The 22,873-nt window shown below is 30.3% G+C and overlaps 1 protein-coding gene across 1 annotated transcript; it reads left to right on the top strand.

Annotated features, from left to right (window-relative positions):
* The first annotated feature begins 4,922 nt into the window (after window positions 1–4,922).
* Window positions 4,923–20,843, top strand: LOC138317330 (uncharacterized). Its single transcript, XM_069258917.1, has 8 exons — window positions 4,923–6,653; window positions 6,933–7,011; window positions 7,446–7,496; window positions 7,764–7,814; window positions 8,245–8,295; window positions 8,550–8,600; window positions 10,397–10,573; window positions 20,574–20,843. The coding sequence occupies exons 1-8, from the start codon at window positions 6,408–6,410 to the stop codon at window positions 20,741–20,743; spliced, it is 876 nt and encodes a 291-aa protein (XP_069115018.1). The 5' UTR covers window positions 4,923–6,407; the 3' UTR covers window positions 20,744–20,843.
* Window positions 20,844–22,873: the final 2,030 nt, after the last annotated feature.

Below are 22,873 nucleotides of genomic sequence, written 5' to 3'. Positions count from 1 at the left end.
AAGATGGACTGGGACCCCTGAAGTTTATAGAGTTTCTAATCTATGTATCAATGCAGTAATGAAATGGCGAAACGTTTAAAAGAAATGTATATTCCAAGTTACTATTATAGAAACCATCGTGTTATCAAAATGAAATAACTTTTTACTATATGTAACATAAATGTTTTGAAAAAAGGAAAATCCATTGATTGCGCACGTGTATTACTAATGCATTGAGATACACTGTCACGCTATGTGACTTTATACATGTATGTCTATATTATGTATAGTGACCTGTTACATATTTGTATGTCTGAGAGTGGAATAAAACCTGAAATCTGAGATATGTTAACCCTGCAACCACTGGTTTAAAACAAAATTGCCTATTGCTTACATTAGACTTCCTCTCGGTGGAAGTGAGATACCGTTTCGTGGTTCAGGAAAATATCCATTGAACAAGAATGAAAAGATCTGTTTACTGTCGGAAGAAATGTTAAAGTGCGATTGCAAAACAGTTCCAACATTTCTACTAAAATGATAAAAATTCGATCAAATATACATTAGAAACCTATTTGACAAGATTCGTCCATTTACATAGCCATATAGGTCAACACCGGAAATTCTAAAACTCCCCATGGATGTCATCTGCAAACCACTTAATCGATTTTTATTATCTCAATAGGATTGTTTAACTCGCATTGTCAGTTTTGATGTATAAGCAAAACAAGAGTTAATAAATGATAAATAAATAATTAGAAAATAAAGTGATATCGAGTTTCAATTTAAAACTCAAGATTATACCGACACTAGAATAGGCCTTATCATTTTGTAGAATAATATAACATCGCATATTCCTGCGTTATATACCTAAAATATTTTAAACCATCAAGAATAACATTTTCCCAAGGAAGTGTATATTTGATCAATCGAAGATTCAGTCTTTTGTTCCGGTAAATGCGTTAAGTTCGGCAGGAGTCAGCCGCGGCTTGAATCTAAGTGTCTTAAGCATACTGATAAATTATAGGGAAAAAGAAGTTGACATGACTACAATAAATCATTTTAAGTGAAAATAAACACTTTTACACTCATTGGCAGAAACATAATACACGATTATTTGTAACGCGTTGAATGGCATAGAAGTTCACTGTGGTAACAAAAGAGAAAATAGAATGCATTATTCTAAGTTTAAACGACATCCGTCTCTTAAGTAAAAGCAAATATTAGCGATGTTAACAAAAAAAACTACACACAAACCCATTGCGTAAAGGAAAATTCAAATAGTTTAATGATAATGTACATATTATCCATATTAGATGGTTCATTTCATAGTTTGCTCATCCCGATTCCCATTCTCCTACCTTGATGCTAACACTTCGAGGTTTTGACTGGAGCGAGCAGTACGACAGCCATTTCAAATTACTTAACTCGGTTTAATTCGACAGGACAATAGGATTATGTGATGAAGTGTATCCGTCGGACCATCGTTAACGTCGTCTACGTCTGCATGCTTAGAATGGGTTCGTACTGAATTGAGCAAATATTCTATTTGAACAGAAGGATCAGGAACCCCCCTGAAGAATCACAAGATAAATAATATTAAAGGGGTAAATGAAGATTTGCATTGCGTTTAAGGACAAGTTCTGCTATCCTAGTGCTGAATGATTTAATTTACAATGCTGATAGTCAGTGTCTTTATCTTATGGTTGCAATACATCACATTCCACTTGGTGCTAATTTTTCGTTGACCATTTGTTGGCTCTAGTGCAATAAGATGTTATCTCTCTCTCTCTCTCTCTCTCTCTCTCTCTCTCTCTCTCTCTCTCTCTCTCTCTCTCTCTCTCTCTCTCTCTCCCTCTCTCTCTCTCTCTCTCTCTCTGCTCTGCTCTGCCAATTACAATAAATCAAAGGACAAAAGCTTGAGACCATGGCTCTGCAAATGACGTCTATTCTGGTAAAGTACTCCGCAATGTTTAGGCATTAGCCATGTGTTTTTACAAATATGATCTGACATAAATTGTACTTTTACGCATATACTCCACGTTTCGCAGTTCCTTGAAATGATAAAAAAGACAATTATATTCCAGTGATGGAGACAAAACCTCAAGGAAATGGACTCTTTTTGCTGCAATGGGTTTAAATAAAACTAAAATTAATTAAACCTCCGGTAGATAGGCAATCTTATATGTGCAAGATCAAAAGAGTACATTTAAGGTATAGCTTGTAATTGACAGAATAAGCCTTATATGGTTAATTGACTAGATTTACCCCTCTGCTGAAATGACAGATCATTGAAAATTTGTAAATTTCATTATTTTAGTTAAATAGAAATACATAATCTACTGTGAGTATGCTAATCTGATCACTCGGTAAAACGGTGTTAACATCATCACGCCATTTGTTTCCTCCGATTTCCGCTTCAATTCATAAATTGAAAAAATATTGTCTTCTTACTTTTCTTTCATAAAACACTAACATATCAGTTGGTATTCGATCGACTGATACTGAATTTTCTGCAATTAAATAAATAAAAGAAATAAGTATGAGACATCCTTGAAAAAGTAGGACTCAAAAAGATCAAATTACAATGATTTTGCTCCAATCTTTTGACTGTGTCTGGAATTTTTTTTATACAATATTCATCCTCTATTGGAAAATTACGAAAGCCAATGCGCTTATTTTGTTGGAAGAACAACAATAAATGTCGCGTTATTACGCAAAACTTTAGCGTTATTCCCCGAAATAATTGCGTAATTACGCAAAACATTTTCTTTCGTCAGGATCTAAAAATATAAGCGGCCTTATTGTCTATAGTATGAAGGATGAGCTTTGTAGATTGGTGCGAAATGTACAAATATCCCGATTTCGTTGTATTCGATAATTTCGCTGTCTAACGGACAAAGACATGATATTTTCTCGGTATTAAAGGTATTGTACACTGATTAAACTAGTGATATGTTGCATGTTTATATTTCACATCTTCGGCGCACTTAAACATCACTAAAAGAAGATAAAGACTTGTATGCATCGGGGCTAACATTAGATATTGTTGTTGACTCGTACTTTGGATAGCTTGTTCATGTTGACAAAATATGTAAAAAATGTACATTTCATGAAAAGATATCCACAGGGTTTGGAAAGTATTTACTTCACCAAATAACCATTTCATGATGCAGGTACACGTAGTGTTTGTTTGACCGGATTCGACTTTACAAAATCATACACCGAGTTATTTTTGGCAGTTATAAGTCATATCATCCCTTTATTCGCAATCTTAACTTTTAATGTTTTTCCTTCCAATCTTATAATATGGTTTACTCGTTTCTCGAAACAAACTAACACTGTTAGTTAAAAACTGACTTATGTCAAAATTGTTCATCTAAGCTACATAAGGCGAAAACCTTAATTTTGACTTAAGTTTGCAGATACGACAAGCAATAGAAGGCGTGCGATGCTCACTAATATATTGATTATAAGGGGTGCGGAAGTAAAAACGAGTCTGGGTTTAAACTTAATCATGTATCGTTTTCATGTTTGTATTCTATAGTGTTATGAATGTGTATTTAAGTCCATCAAATCAATGACGTGTCATTAACTGGCATTAAAAGGAGGTTAGCATTACCTATTAATGATAGACGTAATTGACGTTACGTAGATTTACATGAAATCAGATATTGAACATGGAACATTTTGTTTACACATCATATAGTTTGATTTGCATTGTAACTTGTTATGGTACGTGAAATAGCTGAATAAACAGTTACCCATTTTCCTGTTACTTTAATCCTCTTCGAGATATCAATATGTTTGGTCAATAAGCCAACTACTAAATTGTAACGTATCCCCGGGCAAGCAAAGGGACCGCGATGGCCTAGTGGTTAAGATGTCTCGACAACTATAACCATAATGTGATAACTATTGTATTTTTACGTAATTAGTCCAAGTTTCATTTTAATGTAAGAGAGGGGAGATTGTCAGTTTATTGATTCCTTATTGTGTATATATTTCTTTTCATCCATATTCTGCCTAATCCTTTTAGCTTCTGTATCGATTACTTTGTTTCAATTTCAACGGCGTGATAGTATGTGAATGTGAATATACTTACAAAGAATTTACATGCAATATGTGTGTATTTCATTTTGAATCTGTTAAATGTATGTTACATATTCGTATGTATAAATTAACTGTTGAATGAAATGATTTTTTGGAAATATTACCATAAGCCCTCCACCTCTTGGTCGCGAGTTCGAATCCTACGTGCGGCAGTTGCCAGGTCCTGACCGCTGGTCGGTGGGGTTTTTTCCCGTGTATTCCGACTTTCCCCACCAACTTTGTACGTCCTTACATGACCATGGCTATTAATATGACGTTCAACTAATTCAACCCAAATCCGGGCAAGCAAAATTCGTCCTTGATAATGCAGCTACATATTCAATATTTTGGTACTTGCTATCATGAATGAAGATTCAACAATTATGCAATAGCCTGTTAAACTAGTTTTTAATGCAGAACGTCATGTAGGCAACGCGATAATCATAGCTGACTTCACGTAATATCGATCAGTCTTTATATACCATAAACCAGAGACCCTTTTTGAATCCAAGTAAGAACGACGATGCGCCCTGCTAGGCTATGGTGATTCTGATTTGCCATTTTACATACTTTTTGTACATTAGCGTTTGTCTGGATATTGTAAAGGTGGTTCCCTGGACTGGAGAATATAATGAGGTCTGAGGTCTGAGCGATTAGGTTGATTGTTTCCATGTATATATAAACATTACATGTCTATTGATTTTAACAATCTTGGAGTAATCAGCTAATACAAAGAACCACAATACAGTTTCACATTGGTTGGATCGGTTATAGATAGATCTACAAAACCATTCCACTTAAATGTCCGTCCTAGAAACTGCTATGGTGTCAGAAAGGGCTATCGATAAAAGACTTGGGCACAACTTAAATTGGTTAAGTGAAAGAGAATGTGAAGTTATCGTGATTTTTATTTTTATATTTTAATTTGGGTCATCATGCTTTTTTGTTGATAAAGTGTTTATAAAGCAGAAAAGTAATTTTCAATATAATGTCATTATCTGTTAGTTTAAGACGTCCAGAGACAAAGATTATTAGATCTACCGTGTGGTAAAATGTACAATGATATATCTCATCATATTGTAGGAAAAGTAGATTTCCAGAAGTGATACGCTATAAAGGTTTACTGTAATGGAATCATGTCACACTTCTGTCAGGAATGTTAAAAATATATTTCTTTTCCAAATAATTATCTGATCTATTTATGACTATTATTATTGCTTGTACAAAATATCATAGACATTTCAGAGACATTTCGTACCTGCACACAATAGATGTAAACAAACATGTAGACGAACACGTTGTGTTAGTGTTATTTCGGACTGAAGAAGGCCCTATAGTGGCTGAATATATATTCCATAGAAATGATTTTGATTTTACTTTGAATTTATTTATTTTGGCCTTTTATTTCGGATTATTAATATACTAGCTTTATACCGTTTTTCCTCATTAAAATATCATAGAAACACAATTTAACAAAGCATGACAAATTATTGACTCTAATAATTGACTCATGCCCTATCTGGTCCTCGAACTCGCGATCTACGGCACCCAATCGCCTAGCCAAACATGCCTGCGCCTTCTACCACTGCGCCACATCCACTTTTTTATTGATTGTATATAAATAGCAATGCAAACCTAATATATAATGCATGTAGTAACTAAAATGTTTTAAATTATTGATAGTTTTTCTTTTTTTACATATCTGGTACCATACCTTACCACACGTCATAGCGATATTTTCATCTATCATCTCATTATTAGTATATTATACTGTATTCAGTACTGCATAAAATGGTATTCTATTTATACAGAATATATTACCTATATATTAAAGGGGAAGAGATGAATTTAATCAAATAAAGATTTAATGGTTAGTTAATATAAAAACCGGTTATATGTCCACACAGAACGTGAAATGGGTTGACAATATTGGATATACAATACGTCATCGGTGTAACAATTAATGTTATTTATATTATACATTATCTATATATTTATCTTTTGTTATTATATAAAAGCACATTGAAATAATATTCAAGTAACATAATATAACTATGTGTACTACATGATATATCATTAATCCCTACATACTTACTCTTGATATTTTACTCACCGCATTATGTAACCCCCCCCCCCCCCAAAAAAAAAATAAATAAATAAATAAATAAATTAAGAAAATAAAATAAATCGTCGGAAACAATCAATATTGACTAGGACATTAACTATGCCTTTATTTAGATTAAATACAAAGTGGTGGGATTTAGGACGGTTTCTCCACTGTGGATATTTTATGTTTTTCTATTACAGCGGTATGCATATTAGCTGAAAATTGCCATGATATGAGGACGAATTCTTTCAGTAATAAATACCTTTCCGGTTCCGGTTACATTACTTTGAGTCCGTTCGGTTACCAGCAATGTATTTCCCGGTGTATGGTATCACGGGAATGCCAGAGTATCAACTATGACCTGGGGCATCTTAACTGTGAACTCAACACCGAAACTACTCAGACGGCAACATCACTGACAGACAAAATTGGCAATGTATTCAAGGATATGAAAGATACTCCATTCCCGACACCTATGGTAACTACGAATCAAACGTAACATACAAAATGTAAAAATAAATTTAAAAAAGAAGGGGCGATACTAGTAACATTTTTTATTTAAGCATAAATAAGTTACTTATTTTCAGACAGTCATGAAGTTATGTAGACATTCTGATGGATTAAGAAATTAATTAGAAGCTGTTTTGCCACATCCACATGCATTTCATGACCATTTAACGTAAAACAAAGCTTTTATTAAATCAGAATTTAAATGCATCATTATGAACGATTCTAATTTCTATATTTTTGTTATAAGCCAGGTAACTGTCAGAAGACCACATGTCCAAATTACCACGCATGCGTGGTACTTAGTGCCGGGAATGCTGCATGTATCGGTAGGTACTTAACAGTGATTTGTTTGATTACCAGCCAGGGTCATGTAAGGACGGCCTAACCTCCTATGTAAAACTATGCGTAGGGTGAGACAAGTCAGAGATGCGTATTTTGTGAGACTGCGGTATGTTCGCGTTGTGTTTTATTGTATAGTGGTACTGTTGCCTTTTTACAGTGCTATATCACTGAAGCATGTTGCCGAAGACACCGAGCAACACACCCTACCAGGTCATTCTCACACAACATACTAGATCACCTATGAGTCACCAGTCAATACTGAACAATACTTGCATATATATATGTGTGTAAGCGTGTGTGTTGTGTGTGTGTGTATTTTGTGCTGCCAGCAAATATAAAGTAAGTAATGAAACTCTTTAACGTATATATCTATATTTAACAAATATAATATTTTTGATAGTTCACGTTATACTTACAGAGCCCGTACCTGGTGCCGAATCAACCTCAGTTCCAACTCCAACGACAACAGGTAAATTCAGTACAGATTAAAGTTTAAATGGAAAAATGCTTCGGTCGCCAGAATGTTACTTTTTGTCCAGTTGGTTGCATGAAATTGAAGAGTCCATCGGAGATATTTATAAGTTCTATTCACATACACTAGTTTATACTTCTTAATATATGTCTTATATTGAATGAGAAACAAAATATCTATCAAATTGATCTTTTTTGGAAACTTTTATATGAACTTTGATCCAGTATTACAGTATAATATGGACATTTGACATTATACTTACAGAGTCCGTACCTGATGCAGAAACAACCACAGTTTCAACTCCAACGACAACAGGTAAGTTTACTACGGATACAGATTGAGGGAAACATTTTCGGTCGCCGTAATGCTACTTTTTCCCCAGTTGCCCATCGGAGATAATTACTTTTCCTATTCATATAAACCCGTATATTCTGCATAATAATTGAATTATTTGCCCTTGCCATTAGGCAGGATTGTGATGTCATGAGTGTGCGAGCGTAAAGTCGTACCTTTTAGAGAAAACGACATGAGGCTTGTTCATAAAACAACGACTTCGCAATTGATATCTCTCTGCAAGCAGGTTTCTTCTGTAACATGCAAAGACGGAATACTGAATGTGATACAAAATTGAGGCCTTTCATAGACAAATGTATTTATCAAAATTGCTTTATAACCGACTTTTATTTGACGTGATTTTTGATCCAGTATTACAGTATAATATGGACATTTGACATTATACTTACAGAGTTCGTACCTGGTGCAGAAACAACCACAGTTCCAACTTCAACGACAACAGGTAAATTTAGTACAGATTAAAGTTGAAATGGAAAAATGCTTCGGTCGCCAGAATGTTACTTTTTGCCAAGTTGGTTGCGTCCATCGGAAATATTTATTAGTTCTATTCATATACACTAGTTCATACTTCTTAATATATGTCTTATATTGAATGAGAAACAAAATATCTATCAAATTGATCTTTTTTGGAAACTTTTATATGAACTTTGATCCAGTATTACAGTATAATATGGACATTTGACATTATACTTACAGAGTCCGTACCTGATGCAGAAACAACCACAGTTCCAGCTCCAACGACAACAGGTAAGTTTACTACGGATACAGATTGAGGGAAACATTTCCGGTCGCCGTAATGCTACTTTTTCCCCAGTTGGCCATCGGAGATAATTACTTTTCCTATTCATATAAACCAGCATATTCCGCATAATAAATTAATTATTTGCCCTTGCCGTTAGGTATTGATTGTGATGTTATGTGTTTGCGAGCGTAAAGTCGTACCTTTTAGAGAAAACGACGTGAGGCCTGTTCATAAAACAACGACTTCACAATTGATATCTCTCTGCAAGCAGGTTTCTTCTGTAACATGCAAACATATTTATCAAAATTGCTTTATAACAGACTTTTATTTGACGCAAACTTTGATCCAGTATTACAGTGTAATATGGACATTTGACATTATACTTACAGAGTTCGTACCTGGTGCAGTCCTTTTTTCGAAACGTTTTCCAGATTGTCTGTTTTAAAAAAGGATACATCATCCCCGATACTCAATGGGTAAGTATCACTATCGGTATATCCGCCCTTGGAACATGCCATAGAAAATTGAAGGCAGGTCAGGAGAACAAACAAAAAAGTCCCGTATTATTTCAGACTTCCTTTGAAATTTACACAAAAAGTGCGACACAACTTCAAAATAACACAGTCATAGCATTTAACCGTTATTTAACTCTTTTAATGTATATCATAAGATCAACATATACCTGTTTCTCTATCTATTCAAGGGCGGATATAACGACAGTGATAATAACCCCTGTGGTATCGAGAATGATGATACGCAAGATAAATATGCTGTATTCGCAGATTATAGAAGTATGTTATTTGCTCTTTCGGTTAGGAATTGATTATAATATCATGTGCTTGTGAGCGTAACGTCATACTTTTCAGACATACGCTCACAAAACAATGACATCACAATCGATACCTATCTGCAAGGAAGTTAACTTTGTAACATGAAAAGACGGAATACTGACTGTGAGACAAAATCGATGCCTTTGAAAGACAAATATATTTACAAAATGACGCTTTTGGAACCTTTTTATATGACGTGGCCTGTAATCCAGTATTAGATCATACCACGTCAATGCCGACGAGGTCACTCTGTCACTGCTTACAAACATTTGAAACTTTTCTCCATTACCAACAACTATTCACCATAACTTACAACTATTCACCATAACTAACAACTATTCACCATAACTTACAACTATTCACCATAACTAACAACTATTCACCATAACTAACAACTATTCACCATAACTAACAACTATTCACCATAACTTACAACTATTCACCATAACTAACAACTATTCACCATAACTTACAACTATTCACCATAACTAACAACTATTCACCATAACTTACAATTATTCACCATAACTAACAACTATTCACCATAACTAACAACTATTCACCATAACTAACAACTTTTCACCATAACTAACAAGTAATCAAACTAACTAACAACTATACTTCATAACTTACAACTATTCACAATAACTAACAACCGCTCACCTTAACTTACAACTATTCACCATAACTAACAACTATTCACCATAACTTACAACTATTCACCATAACTAACAACTATTCACCATAACTTACAACTATTCACCATAAAACTAACAACTATTCACCATAACTTACAACTATTCACCATAAAACTAACAACTATTCACCATAACTTACAACTATTCACCATAAAACTAACAGCTATTCGCCATAACATCTTTGCCATGCCATATTCACATAACACATAACTTTGTATTTTACTGCATTTTACGACTTATTCCTGGGTTATTATATGATTGTTTCTATTTTAGCGAATGCCTGTGTGTACCCGTACACATTAACATCGGGCCTTTGTTTATACCTGGGTGGAAGTGATATCTGGAACTCGGTCTATACCACAGCCTGCCCGGGTACCTCTCGCCGCCTCTTCATTACAGATACTGCACACAAAAGGGGTATTGCTGCAATGCTTTGTCCTACTGGTGAAAGTAAGTAGATAATTGTAGCTTACACTACTCAATATAATACAATGTATCAAGGTCTATATATGAAAGTTTCGATTTCTTAATCACGTTGATTTTTTCATACAGTTGTTAAACGTTAGGATCTAGCGTCACCAATACTGTAACAAGTAAACAAATAAAAAGGCGATATAGTGGGTCTTAATATGAGAGTAGACCACCTTGAGATCAACTTCTATCTTCTATAAAACAAGATGTACACATGCACACTCATTTTAACGCATAGACCCAATCGACAACAGTACTGCGAGACATCAATAATCGAAATTATTTCATTCGAAACTCGTTTTTCATCGGAACTGTGTGTTTATAGTGAATATTAGGCTAGTATAAAAATGATGTGGTTTTATCGAAGGATAAAGTTCAGTAACGTATCAATATTGTTTCATTTACTGCTAGAAAGATACTTTAATCCTTAAACAATTTCCCGTATGATTGCTATTTTTCTATCAATTCTGAACAGAAAGCAAAAATAACGATTTGCATTATCCTATAATAACGATGTGTATTATCCTATAATACGATGTGTATTATCCTATAATAACGATGTGTATTATCTTATAATAACGATGTGTATTATCCTATAATACGATGTGTATTATCCTATAATAACGATGTGTATTATCTTATAATAACGATGTGTATTTACGATGTGTATTAATCCCTATAATTAACGATGTGTATTATCTATAAAAACGATGTGTATTTCCCTATAATAACGATGTGTATTATCCTATAATAACGATGTGTATTTCCCCATAGTAACGATGTGTATTATCCTATAATAACGATGTGTAAATCCCTACAATTAACGATGTATGTATTATCCTATTATAACGATGTGTATTTCTCCTATAATAACGATGCATTTCCCTTTAATAACGATGTGTATTATCCTATAATAACAATGTGTATTATCCTATAAAAAGATGTATATTTCCCTACAATAACGATGTGTATTTCCCTATAATAACGATGTGTATTACCCTATAGTAACAATGTGTATTTCCCTATAATAACGATGTGTATTATCCTATAATAACGATGTGTAATAATTCCTATAAGTATACGATGGTGTAATATCCTATTGTGATAACGATGTTGTATTTTTCCCTATAATACGGTGTGTATTATCCAAATATATAACGATGTGTATTTTCCCTATAATAATATGTGTAAATATCCTATATTATAACGTTGTGTATTATCCTATAATAACGATGTGTATTTCCCTTTAATAAACGATGTGTATTATCCTATAATAACGATGTGTATTAATCCTTATGAATAACATATGAGTATTATCCCTATAATAACGATGTGTATTATCCTATAATAACGATGTATGTCTGTAATACCTATTTCACGGTAATAACGATGTGTATTTATTCCCTTATAATAACGATGTTCTATTATCCTATAATAACGATGTGTATTTCCCTTATAATAACGATGTGTATTATTATCCTTATAATAACGATGTGATATTGATCTTATTAACGATGGTGTATTATCCTATAATAACGATATGTATTTCCCTATAATAACGGGAGTATTATCCAATTATACCGATGTGTATTTTCCCTGATAATAACGATGTGTATTATCCTATAATAACGAAGTGTATTTCCCTATAAATAACGATGTGTATTATCCTATAAAACGATGTGTATTATCCTATAATAACCGATGTGTATTTCCTATAAAAAACGATTGTTATTATCCTTATAATAACGATGTGTATTATCCTTATAATAAACGATGTGTATTATATATAACCTAAATAACAATGTTATATTACCTTATAAATAACGATGTGTATATATCCTTATAATAAACGATGTGTATTATCCTATAAACGATGTGCTTATCCTCGTAATAACGTGTGAATATCGCCGTGTATTAACGAATATCCTATAAAAACGTGTATGTTATATTAAGGATGTATGTAATGACATATCTAATAATGATAACGATGTGTATTATTCCCCTATAATAACGGATGAATAGCTTTCCCAATAAACGACGAGTTGTATTAACCATTATAATAACGATGTTATATTCACTAAGTAACTGTAGAATAATAACGAATGTATATCCTATACCTATATCCTATTAAAACGATGTGCATTTCCCCATTAAATAACGCTATTATCACCATAGTAACGATGTGTATTATCCTATAAAAATATTGGATATTATCCCTACAATAACGATGTGTATTTACCTATAATAACGATGTGTATATACCCTATAGTAACAATGTGTATTATACCTATAATAACGATGTGAATTATCCTATAATAACGATGTGTATATAATTTCTAACGAAACCGAAGGATATAATCGATGTTATATACCTTTATAATTAGATTGCGATGTTATCCTATATAAAGCTCTTATAATACATAACGATGTTCTTATTACCTTATATACTAACGATGTTATATACCTTATAATAACAATGTTTATTTAACCTTATAATAACAATGTTATCTAAACCTTATAATAACGATGTTTAATATAACGCTTAATATAACGATGTTCTATACCTTATAATAAACGATGTGATATATACCTTTTAATAATCGATGTTCTATACCTTAAATACGATAGTTCTATACCTTATAATAATGATGTTACATTTACCTATAAAAACGTGATTCTATACCTAAAATAACGATGTTCTATACCTTATAATAACGATGTAATATACCTTATAAATAACGATGTTTCTATACCTTATAATAACGATAAGTTCTTTACCTTATAATAATATGTTCTTTTACCTTATAATACCGATGTTATATACCATATAATAACAATTGTAATCTTACCATATTAATAACGATTACTATACCTTATAATAACGATGTTTATATACCTTATAATAACGATGTTCTATACCTTATAATAACGATGTTCTATACCTTATAATAACGATGTTATTTACCTTATAATAACGATGTTCTATACCTTATAATAACGATGTTATATACCTTATAATAACGATGTTATATACCTTATAATAACGATGTTCTATACCTTATAATAACGATGTTCTATACCTTATAATAACGATGTTATATACCTTATAATAACAATGTTATTTACCTTATAATAACGATGTTATATACCTTAAAATAACAATGTTATTTACCATAAATAATAACGAAGTTCTAGGTACCTTATAATAACGATGTTCTATAACCTTACAGAACGATGTTATATACCTTAAAAAATAACGAAGTTTATTATACCTTATAAATACCGATGTAATATACCTTATAATAACGATGTTCTCATACCTTTAAAATAAACGATGTTCTATATACCTTATAATAACGATGCTTCTATACCATATAATAACAATTTCTATGAGCCTTAAACATAACGATGTTTAATATACCTTATAATAACAATGTTATTTACCTTATTAATAACGATGTTATTTACCTTATAATAACGATGTTATATACCTTATAACTAACAATGTTCTATACCTTATAAATAACGATGTTTATATACCGATATAAATAACGATGTTATATACCGTATGAATACAAATGTTATTTTACCTTATAATAACGATGTTCTATACCTTATATAATAACGATGTTTGTATACCTTTATAATAACGATGTTATTATACCTTATAATAACGATTCTTACCTTATAACTATTATAATAACGATGTTATATACGTTATTAAATAACAATGTTCTTTAACCTTACAATAACGCATGTTATATACCTTATAATAACATGTCTATTTACCTTATTCCATAACGATAGTTCTATAACCCTTATAATTAACGATGTTCTAATGACCTTATCATAACGATGTTATATAACTTATAATAACGATGTTAATTTACCTTATAATAACAGATGTTATTACTACCTTATAATAACAATGTTCTGTCTACCTATATAATAACGAATGTACTAAATACCGTATAATAACGATGTTCTCTACATTTATAATAACGATTTTATATACTAATAATAACAATGTATCTATCCTTCTTAATATAACAACGAATGTTCTATTACCATATAAAATTCACGATGTTCAGATACAAGGAAAATAACAATGTTATTTACCTTCATTAATAGACGAAGTTTCTAAACCTTATACAAACGATGTATTAATACCTTAATAATAACACATTTTATTTTAACCTTATAATAACGCTGATTACTATAACTTATAAAAACGATGCAACATATACCTGTTTAATAACGATGATATTAGAAACATCATCCCTTATATCATAACGATAAGTATCACAATCGTATAACGCCCTTGGAATGCCATAGAAAATTTTGAATGTGCAGGTCAGCTTAAAATAACAAAAAAGTGCTATTATTTCAGACATCCTTGATAACGCTGAAAAGTGCGACACAACTCAAATTAATACAGTCATAGCATATAACCGTTATAATATCTCGATGAGCTGTAATACCGATTATAGATCAACGATTAACCTGTTTCCCCTCTCTAATAAGGATTTGTATTACCTAGTGATAATAACCCCTGTGGTATCGAGACCTGATAGTAAACAGATAAGATATGACTAATACTCGCAGATGTTATAGAAGAATTTTATACGCGATGTCGGTTACCAATTTGATAATAATATCATGTGCTTGTGAGCAATGATCATAACACGATGACTATTATCCCTATAATAAACGATGTGGTATTATCCTTTAAATAATCGATGTGTAGTTTCCCTTATAAATAACGATGTGTATAAAACACATATCTATAAAACGATGTTCTAGTACCTTCCCTATTAAAACCGATGATATAATATCACATTTTCTAAACGATGTGGCATTTTCCCTATAACAAACGATTGTGTTATTATCTATAATAACAATGTGTATTAATCCTGATATGATTTATATTTCCTTATTAATAACGATGTGTATAAATTATAATAACGATGTGTATATACGCTAAATAGTAAACAATGTTCTATTTCCCTTATAATAACGATGTTGTATTATCCCTATCATAACGATGAGTCGTAAATCGTATGATACCGATTGTTATTACCTTATTTTGGTTAACTTTCTATAGTCTTAGAATGCTCATCATGGTATAAGCCATATCCAATAATATTCTCCTTACCTGGGTACTAACAATATATCTTTCCTTATACTAAACAATGTTCCTATTACCTTATACATAACTGCTGTTATCTCATATACTTAACGTCAATGTTATATACCTTCATAAAAACGAAAAGTATATACCTTATAATAACGATGTTCGATACCTTATAATAACGATGTTTCTAGTACCTTAATAATAACGATGTTCTATACCTTATAAAAACAATGGTTATATACCTTATAATAACGATGTTATTATACCTAATAATAACGATGTTCTATACCTTATAAATAACGATGTTATATACCTTATTGCTGACGATAATAACGATGATGTATTTACCTTATATATAACGATATTTCTAATAACTTATAATAACGATGTAATTCTATACCCTTATAATAACGATATTAACTACATACCTTATAATAACGATAATTCTATACCATATAAAATAACGATGTTATCATACCTATTATAATAACGATGTTATATACCTTAATAATAAACGAAGTTTATCCTTATAATAACGATGTTTTATATACCTAGTAATAACGATGTTATTTATACCTTAATAATAACGATGTGTAATAACCTATAATAACGATGTTATTTACCTTATAATAACGATGTTATATACCTTTAAATAACGATAGTTTATTTACCTTATAATAACGATGTGTCAATATCCTTAATAATAACGAATGTTATTATACCGCGTTATAAAATAACAATGTTATTATACCTTATAATAAAGATGTGTATTTACCTTATTACGTAACGATTTACCTATAATAACGATGTTATATATCTTTATGAATACCGATGTAATAAGCCATATCATAAACGGATGTTCTAATACCTTAATAATAACGATGTTCTATACCTTATAATAACGATGGTGTATCTATTACCTATAATAACAATGTTATTTACCTTATAATAACGATGTTATATAACTTATAATAACAATGTTATTGTACCTTATAAAAACGATGTTATATACCTTATAATATACAATGTTATTATACCTTATTATAACGATGTTTCTAAGCCTATAATAACGATGTTATATACTTTAAAATAACAATGTTATTTACCTTATAATAAAATAGATGTTATTATACCTTATAATAACGATGTAATATTTTACCTTAATAACGATGTGTATTTCCCTTTATAACGTGTGTTACCATACCTTATAATAACAGATGTTATATAACCTTATAATATATTATATAACTTAGTAATAACGATGTTATATACCTTATAATAACGATGTTATATACCTTATAATAACGATGTTCTATACCTTATAATAACGATGTTATATACCTTATAATAACGATGTTATTTACCTTATAATAACGATGTTATATACCTTATAATAACAATGTTATTTACCTTATAATAACGATTTCTATTCCACCTATATAATAACGATGTGTATATACCTTATAAGACGATGTTATAATACCTAATAATAACGATGTTATATTACCTTATAAATAACGATGTATATCTATACCTTATAATAACGATGTTCATACCTACCTTATAATAACGATGATATATACCTTATAATAACAATGTTATTTACCTTATAATAACGATGTGTTCTATATACCTATTTATTAATAACGATTGTATATTACCTTATAATAACGATGTGTATATACCTTAAATAATAAAATAACAATGTGTATTTATCCTTATAATAACGATGTTCTATACCTTATAATAACGAATGTTATTAGATACCTATATAATAACGATGTTATATACCTTAAAAGAACTAATGTCTTTACCTTATGTTATCTATACCTTATAATAGACGATTGTGTATATACCTTATAATAACGATGTTCTATACCTTATAATAACGATGTGTATTATCCTTATAATAACGATGTTATATACCTTATAATAACGATGTTAATACTTATAATAACGATGTATATACCTTATAAATAACGATGTTCTATACCCTATAATAACGATGGTTATTATACCTTATAATAACGAATTTGTTCCATTTTACCTTATAATAACGATGTGTATATACCTTATAATAACGATGTGTATTTACCTTATAATAACGATGTTATATACCTTATAATAACGAATGTTATATACCTTTATAATAACGAGTGTATTATATACCGATTATATAATAACGATGTGTATATACCTTATAATAAACGATATACCTGATAAATAACGATGTGTATTTACCTTATAATAACGATGTTTATTCATCCTTATAATAACGATGTGTAATATCTTATAATAACGATGTTTATATATCCTTATAATAACGATGTTATTATACCTTATAATAACGATGTTATTTACCTTATGAATAACGATGTTCTAATACCTCGAATAACGATGTTATATACCTTATAATAACAATGTTATTTACCTATATAATAACGATGTGTATTATACCTTATAATAACGATGTTATATATTCCTTATAATAACGATGTTATATATCCTTATAATAACAGATGTGTATATACCTTATAATAACGTAACGATGTTATGAATAACGCCTCCTATAATAAACGATGTTGTATATCCTTATAATAACGATGTTATTTATCTTATAATAACGATGTTATATATCCCTAATAATAACGATGTATATATACCTTATAATAACGATGTTATATTAATCCTTAAAATAACGATGTGTATTTACCTTATAATAACGATGTATCTATATCCCTTATAATAACGATGTTATATACTGTATAATACCGATGTAATTTAACCTTATAATAACGATGTTATGATACCTTAATTACTAACGATGTTATATACCTTATAATAACGATGTTAACCTTATAATAACCTATAATGAAAAATTAACGATGTTATAATACCTTATAAGAACGATGTTATTTAACCTTATAATAACGATGTTTCCATACCTTATAATAACGAATGTTATTACCTATAATAACGATGTTCTATACCTTATTAATAACGAATGTTCTATACGCATCAGATTAAACGATGTTCTATACCTTATAATAACAATGTTATTTACTCTGTATAATAACGATGTTCTCTATACCTTATATAACGATGTTATATACCTTAACATAACAAGAGTTATTTACCTTATAATAACGATGCATTATATACCTTATAATAACAATGTTCATTTACCTTATAATAACGATGTTATATACCTTATAATAACAATGTTATTTACCTTATAATAACGATGTTCTTTACCTTATAATAACGATGTTATATACCTTATAATAACGATGTTATATACCTTAAAATAACAATGTTCTTTACCTTATAATAACGATGTTATATACCTTATAATAACGATGTTATTTACCTTATAATAACGATGTTCTATACCTTATAATAACGATGTACTATACCTTATAAATAACGATAATTATATACCTTATAATAACAATGTTCTTTACCTTATTATAAATAGAAAACGATGTTCTATACCTTATAATAACGATGTTATATACCTTATAATAACGATGTTCTATTACCTTATAATAACGATGTTCTATACCTTATAATAACGATGTTATATACCTTATAATAACGATGTTCTATACCTTATAATAACGATGTTCTATACCTTATAATAACGATGTTATATACCTTATAATAACGATGTTATTTACCTTATAATAACGATGTTATTTACCTTATAATAACGATGTTCTATACCTTATAATAACGATGTTATTTACCTTATAATAACGATGTTATGTACCTTATAATAACGATGTTATATACCTTATAATAACGATGTTCTATACCTTATAAATAACGATGTTATATACCTTATAATAACGATGTTATAATACCTTAATAATAAACGATGTTATAATACCTTATAATAATTAACGATGTTATTTACCTTATAATAACGATGTTATATACCTTATAATAACGAATGTTATTTAACCTTATAAGTAACGATGTTCTATACCCTTATAATAACGATGTTCTATACCTTATAATAACGATGTTATATACCTTATAATAACGATGTTCTATACCTTATAATAACGATATTATATACCTTATAATAACGATGTTATTTACCTTATAATAACGATGTTATATACCTTATAATAACGATGTTATTTACCTTATAATAACGATGTTCTATACCTTATAATAACGATGTTGTTACCATATAAAAACGATACCTTATAATAACGATTTTATATACCTTATATAATAACGATGTTATTTACTTTATAATAACGATGTTATTATACCTTATAAATAACGATGTTCTTTACCTTATAATAACGATGTTTCTATACCTTATAATAACGATTTCTATGCCTTATAATAACGATGTTCTATACCTTATAATAACGATGTTATATACCTTATAATAACAATGTTTATTTTACCTAATAATAACGATGTTCTATTACCTTATAATATACGATGTTCATATACCTTATAATATAACGATGTTTATATACCTTATAATAACGATGTTCTCATACCTTTAATAACGAATGTTCTTTACCTTATAATAACAATGTTATTTACCTTATAAAAACGATGTTATAATACCTTAAAATAACGATGTTCTATACTTTATAATCATGATGTTATTTACCTTATAATAACGATGTTCTATACTTTATAATCATGATGTTATTTACCTTATAATAACGATGTTCTATACCTTATAGTAACGAAGTTATATACCTTATAATAACGATGTTCTTTACTTTATAATCATGATGTTATTTACCTTATAATAACGATGTTCTGTACCTTGTAATAATGAAGTTCTTTAATAATGCTCTTCATATTTAGGTTGTTGGCTAGGAGGCCACTTTGGTGAGGACGGCCAATGCTACTGGTCAAATGGAAACAGTTGTTACTTTGATCAGCGAGGGTCCGGATATTGCCTGAGAGTCGTAGACAACACATTTAAGGGAGGCTACTGTGGAAATGAATTTTCTTATATTTGTGAACAACTGTAAGGAAGGAAAGTTTTGAAAAAAAACTAAAAAACTATGTGTGTAGTCGTCATAGATTATAGCAGATTTAGGAAAAAACAAATAAAAGTTGTCCTGTTCACTGCATTAACCTATGGACATATCTCATAAATGGAAAAAAACCCTTGTTGTATCGAAAATGTATATCAATATGATAGCTGATTGATCGAGAGATATTTAGCATTTCAAAATCCAGGAATAAAACGATGGGATATAATTGAAACGTTCGTAGCAACCCCCTAGCAACGGATGAACGTGCATTTTTGAGAGTACAAAAGGTTAACCACCAGATCACGATGCACACTCGTTTCGTTTTAGAGCATTGGTTGAAATTATTTCAGTTTTGCCAATTGAATCTGTTTATTATTACCCCTTTTCAACTTAAAACCGAATTTTATCGTTTATCCCTTTTCGCTGAGCGTCAAAACGTTGTATGTTGGCTTTCTTTATATCTTGAGTGATTAGTTAACAGTAGAAATGTGATTGCAAGCGCCTTGGTGACGTTGCTAATGTTGTAAGCAGACGAAGGGACGAAGCCAGAATTCATTGCGATTAGTGTATGAAACAGACGACAACATTAAATTAAGACACTTGACACATTTGCATTCATTTTTACCACTGACTTGAATAAATCATTTCATCTTGAGGTACAAAGTGTTATAAAAATAACACAAATTACATTTATCTGTATATTTTACAAATTTAATTTCTTAAACAAAAATGCATGGCATATATCCTTTACTTTAAAATCATAAGATATCATAGTATGATTCACCTTTAATTGTAATACTTACTGAATAAGTATCTTTCCAACACATCCTTGATTCAGAACGTTTTTAACTTATGAAAGACAAAAAAATCTTGAATTATTAGTTCAACATGAACCTTTGAATTAAATATTTAAGTTTTGTTCTCAATTGAATGTCTTTTTCCAGTTACTTGAAAGTATTAAACTTCATTTTAAACAGGCAATGTCATCTTCTTACCACTTAATATTAATGAAACAATATATAATTATGAAATTATGACAATTGTCGTTCAAGGCCTGTGTAGATGTAAATATAAGCAAGAAACAAAATGCATCGGTAATATCCTTGAATGAAAAGACACAACACTGTTCATCACGTTCGGTGTTCACACGTTCCCTTGTCTGTCAGAAATTAGTATTACTTTGAACTAAGTGAAATGGGAGTATATTGACTTCAGCCTCCGTGCATTCCATTGTTTTCATATCTGAAATCATGCAAGAAAATACTCTTTAAGTGAGTGAAAAACCATTATTACAATCTTTAAAACTTTGTATTGATGTAAATAGTTATATATGTATACATTATTTACAGTACGAAACACGAACACATGCATATACCCAACAAACACAAGTGTTTACCTCATCTTCGCCGAGTATCGATATCCGATTACATAATGTGATCTCTGTACGTACGCTTGACTATCATTATATTGGCAACTGTGTGCTTGTACATATAAACAAAATATTTGAGAACGTATCTTGGTAGTCTGTCCTTTATCATCGTGTCAAAAGAAGGAAAACTAGGGGAAGTTAATTGCCTGTTAATGCTGTTGCCGAGCTGTGCAAAAGCGCGTGCACATAGACAAAGGAATTAACTGACCGCTCGAGTGACCGGATATACAGTTTGTTTATATCAGTGTATTAATAGCAATCGTTTAAATTTCGTAACGGTATATGCATTCACCAAGCAGCTATAAACAATAGTGTTTACGAATACTAAAGACAAAAAAGAACAATGAATAAATGATATATTAAAAGTGTAGAACTAGTCCTGACCCATTTATCTCCCTTGCAAGCGTACTACACACGTACGGCTTCAGAGACAAAACCGGAGCGAGATTATCATTGGTTGAATTCGATATGTTGCTATTCAAATATAGATTTTCTGACATAAAGACCTTCTGCGATCTATATGAACTATGTTAGTATGGTTTTTGAAATAAATTCTATCTGTAATAGAAAAGTGACTAAAATCCGACGTCATATAGACGTCACATTGGAAGTCGCCTACACGTCGGACTTTGACGTCGTCGGGATGTTGTATAAAGGTTACCGACGTCATAACCAAAATCCAACGTCGCTACGAC

Source organism: Argopecten irradians, chromosome 3 (genome assembly GCF_041381155.1).
Source record: "Argopecten irradians isolate NY chromosome 3, Ai_NY, whole genome shotgun sequence".
NCBI classification, from domain to species: Eukaryota; Metazoa; Mollusca; class Bivalvia; order Pectinida; family Pectinidae; genus Argopecten; species Argopecten irradians.
The sequence above is the reverse complement of the archived record's forward strand: the minus strand, read 5'-3'. Positions and strand labels throughout refer to the sequence as shown.

Bases quoted from the DNA above. Each gene is read 5' to 3' on its own strand.
- LOC138317330 (XM_069258917.1), top strand. From the start codon at position 6,408: ATGAGGACGAATTCTTTCAGTAATAAATACCTTTCCGGTTCCGGTTAC. The intron at 7,815-8,244 runs GTAAGTTTACTA...TTATACTTACAG, and splicing joins TTCAACTCCAACGACAACAG to AGTTCGTACCTGGTGCAGAA. The intron at 8,601-10,396 runs GTAAGTTTACTA...TTTCTATTTTAG, and splicing joins TCCAGCTCCAACGACAACAG to CGAATGCCTGTGTGTACCCG.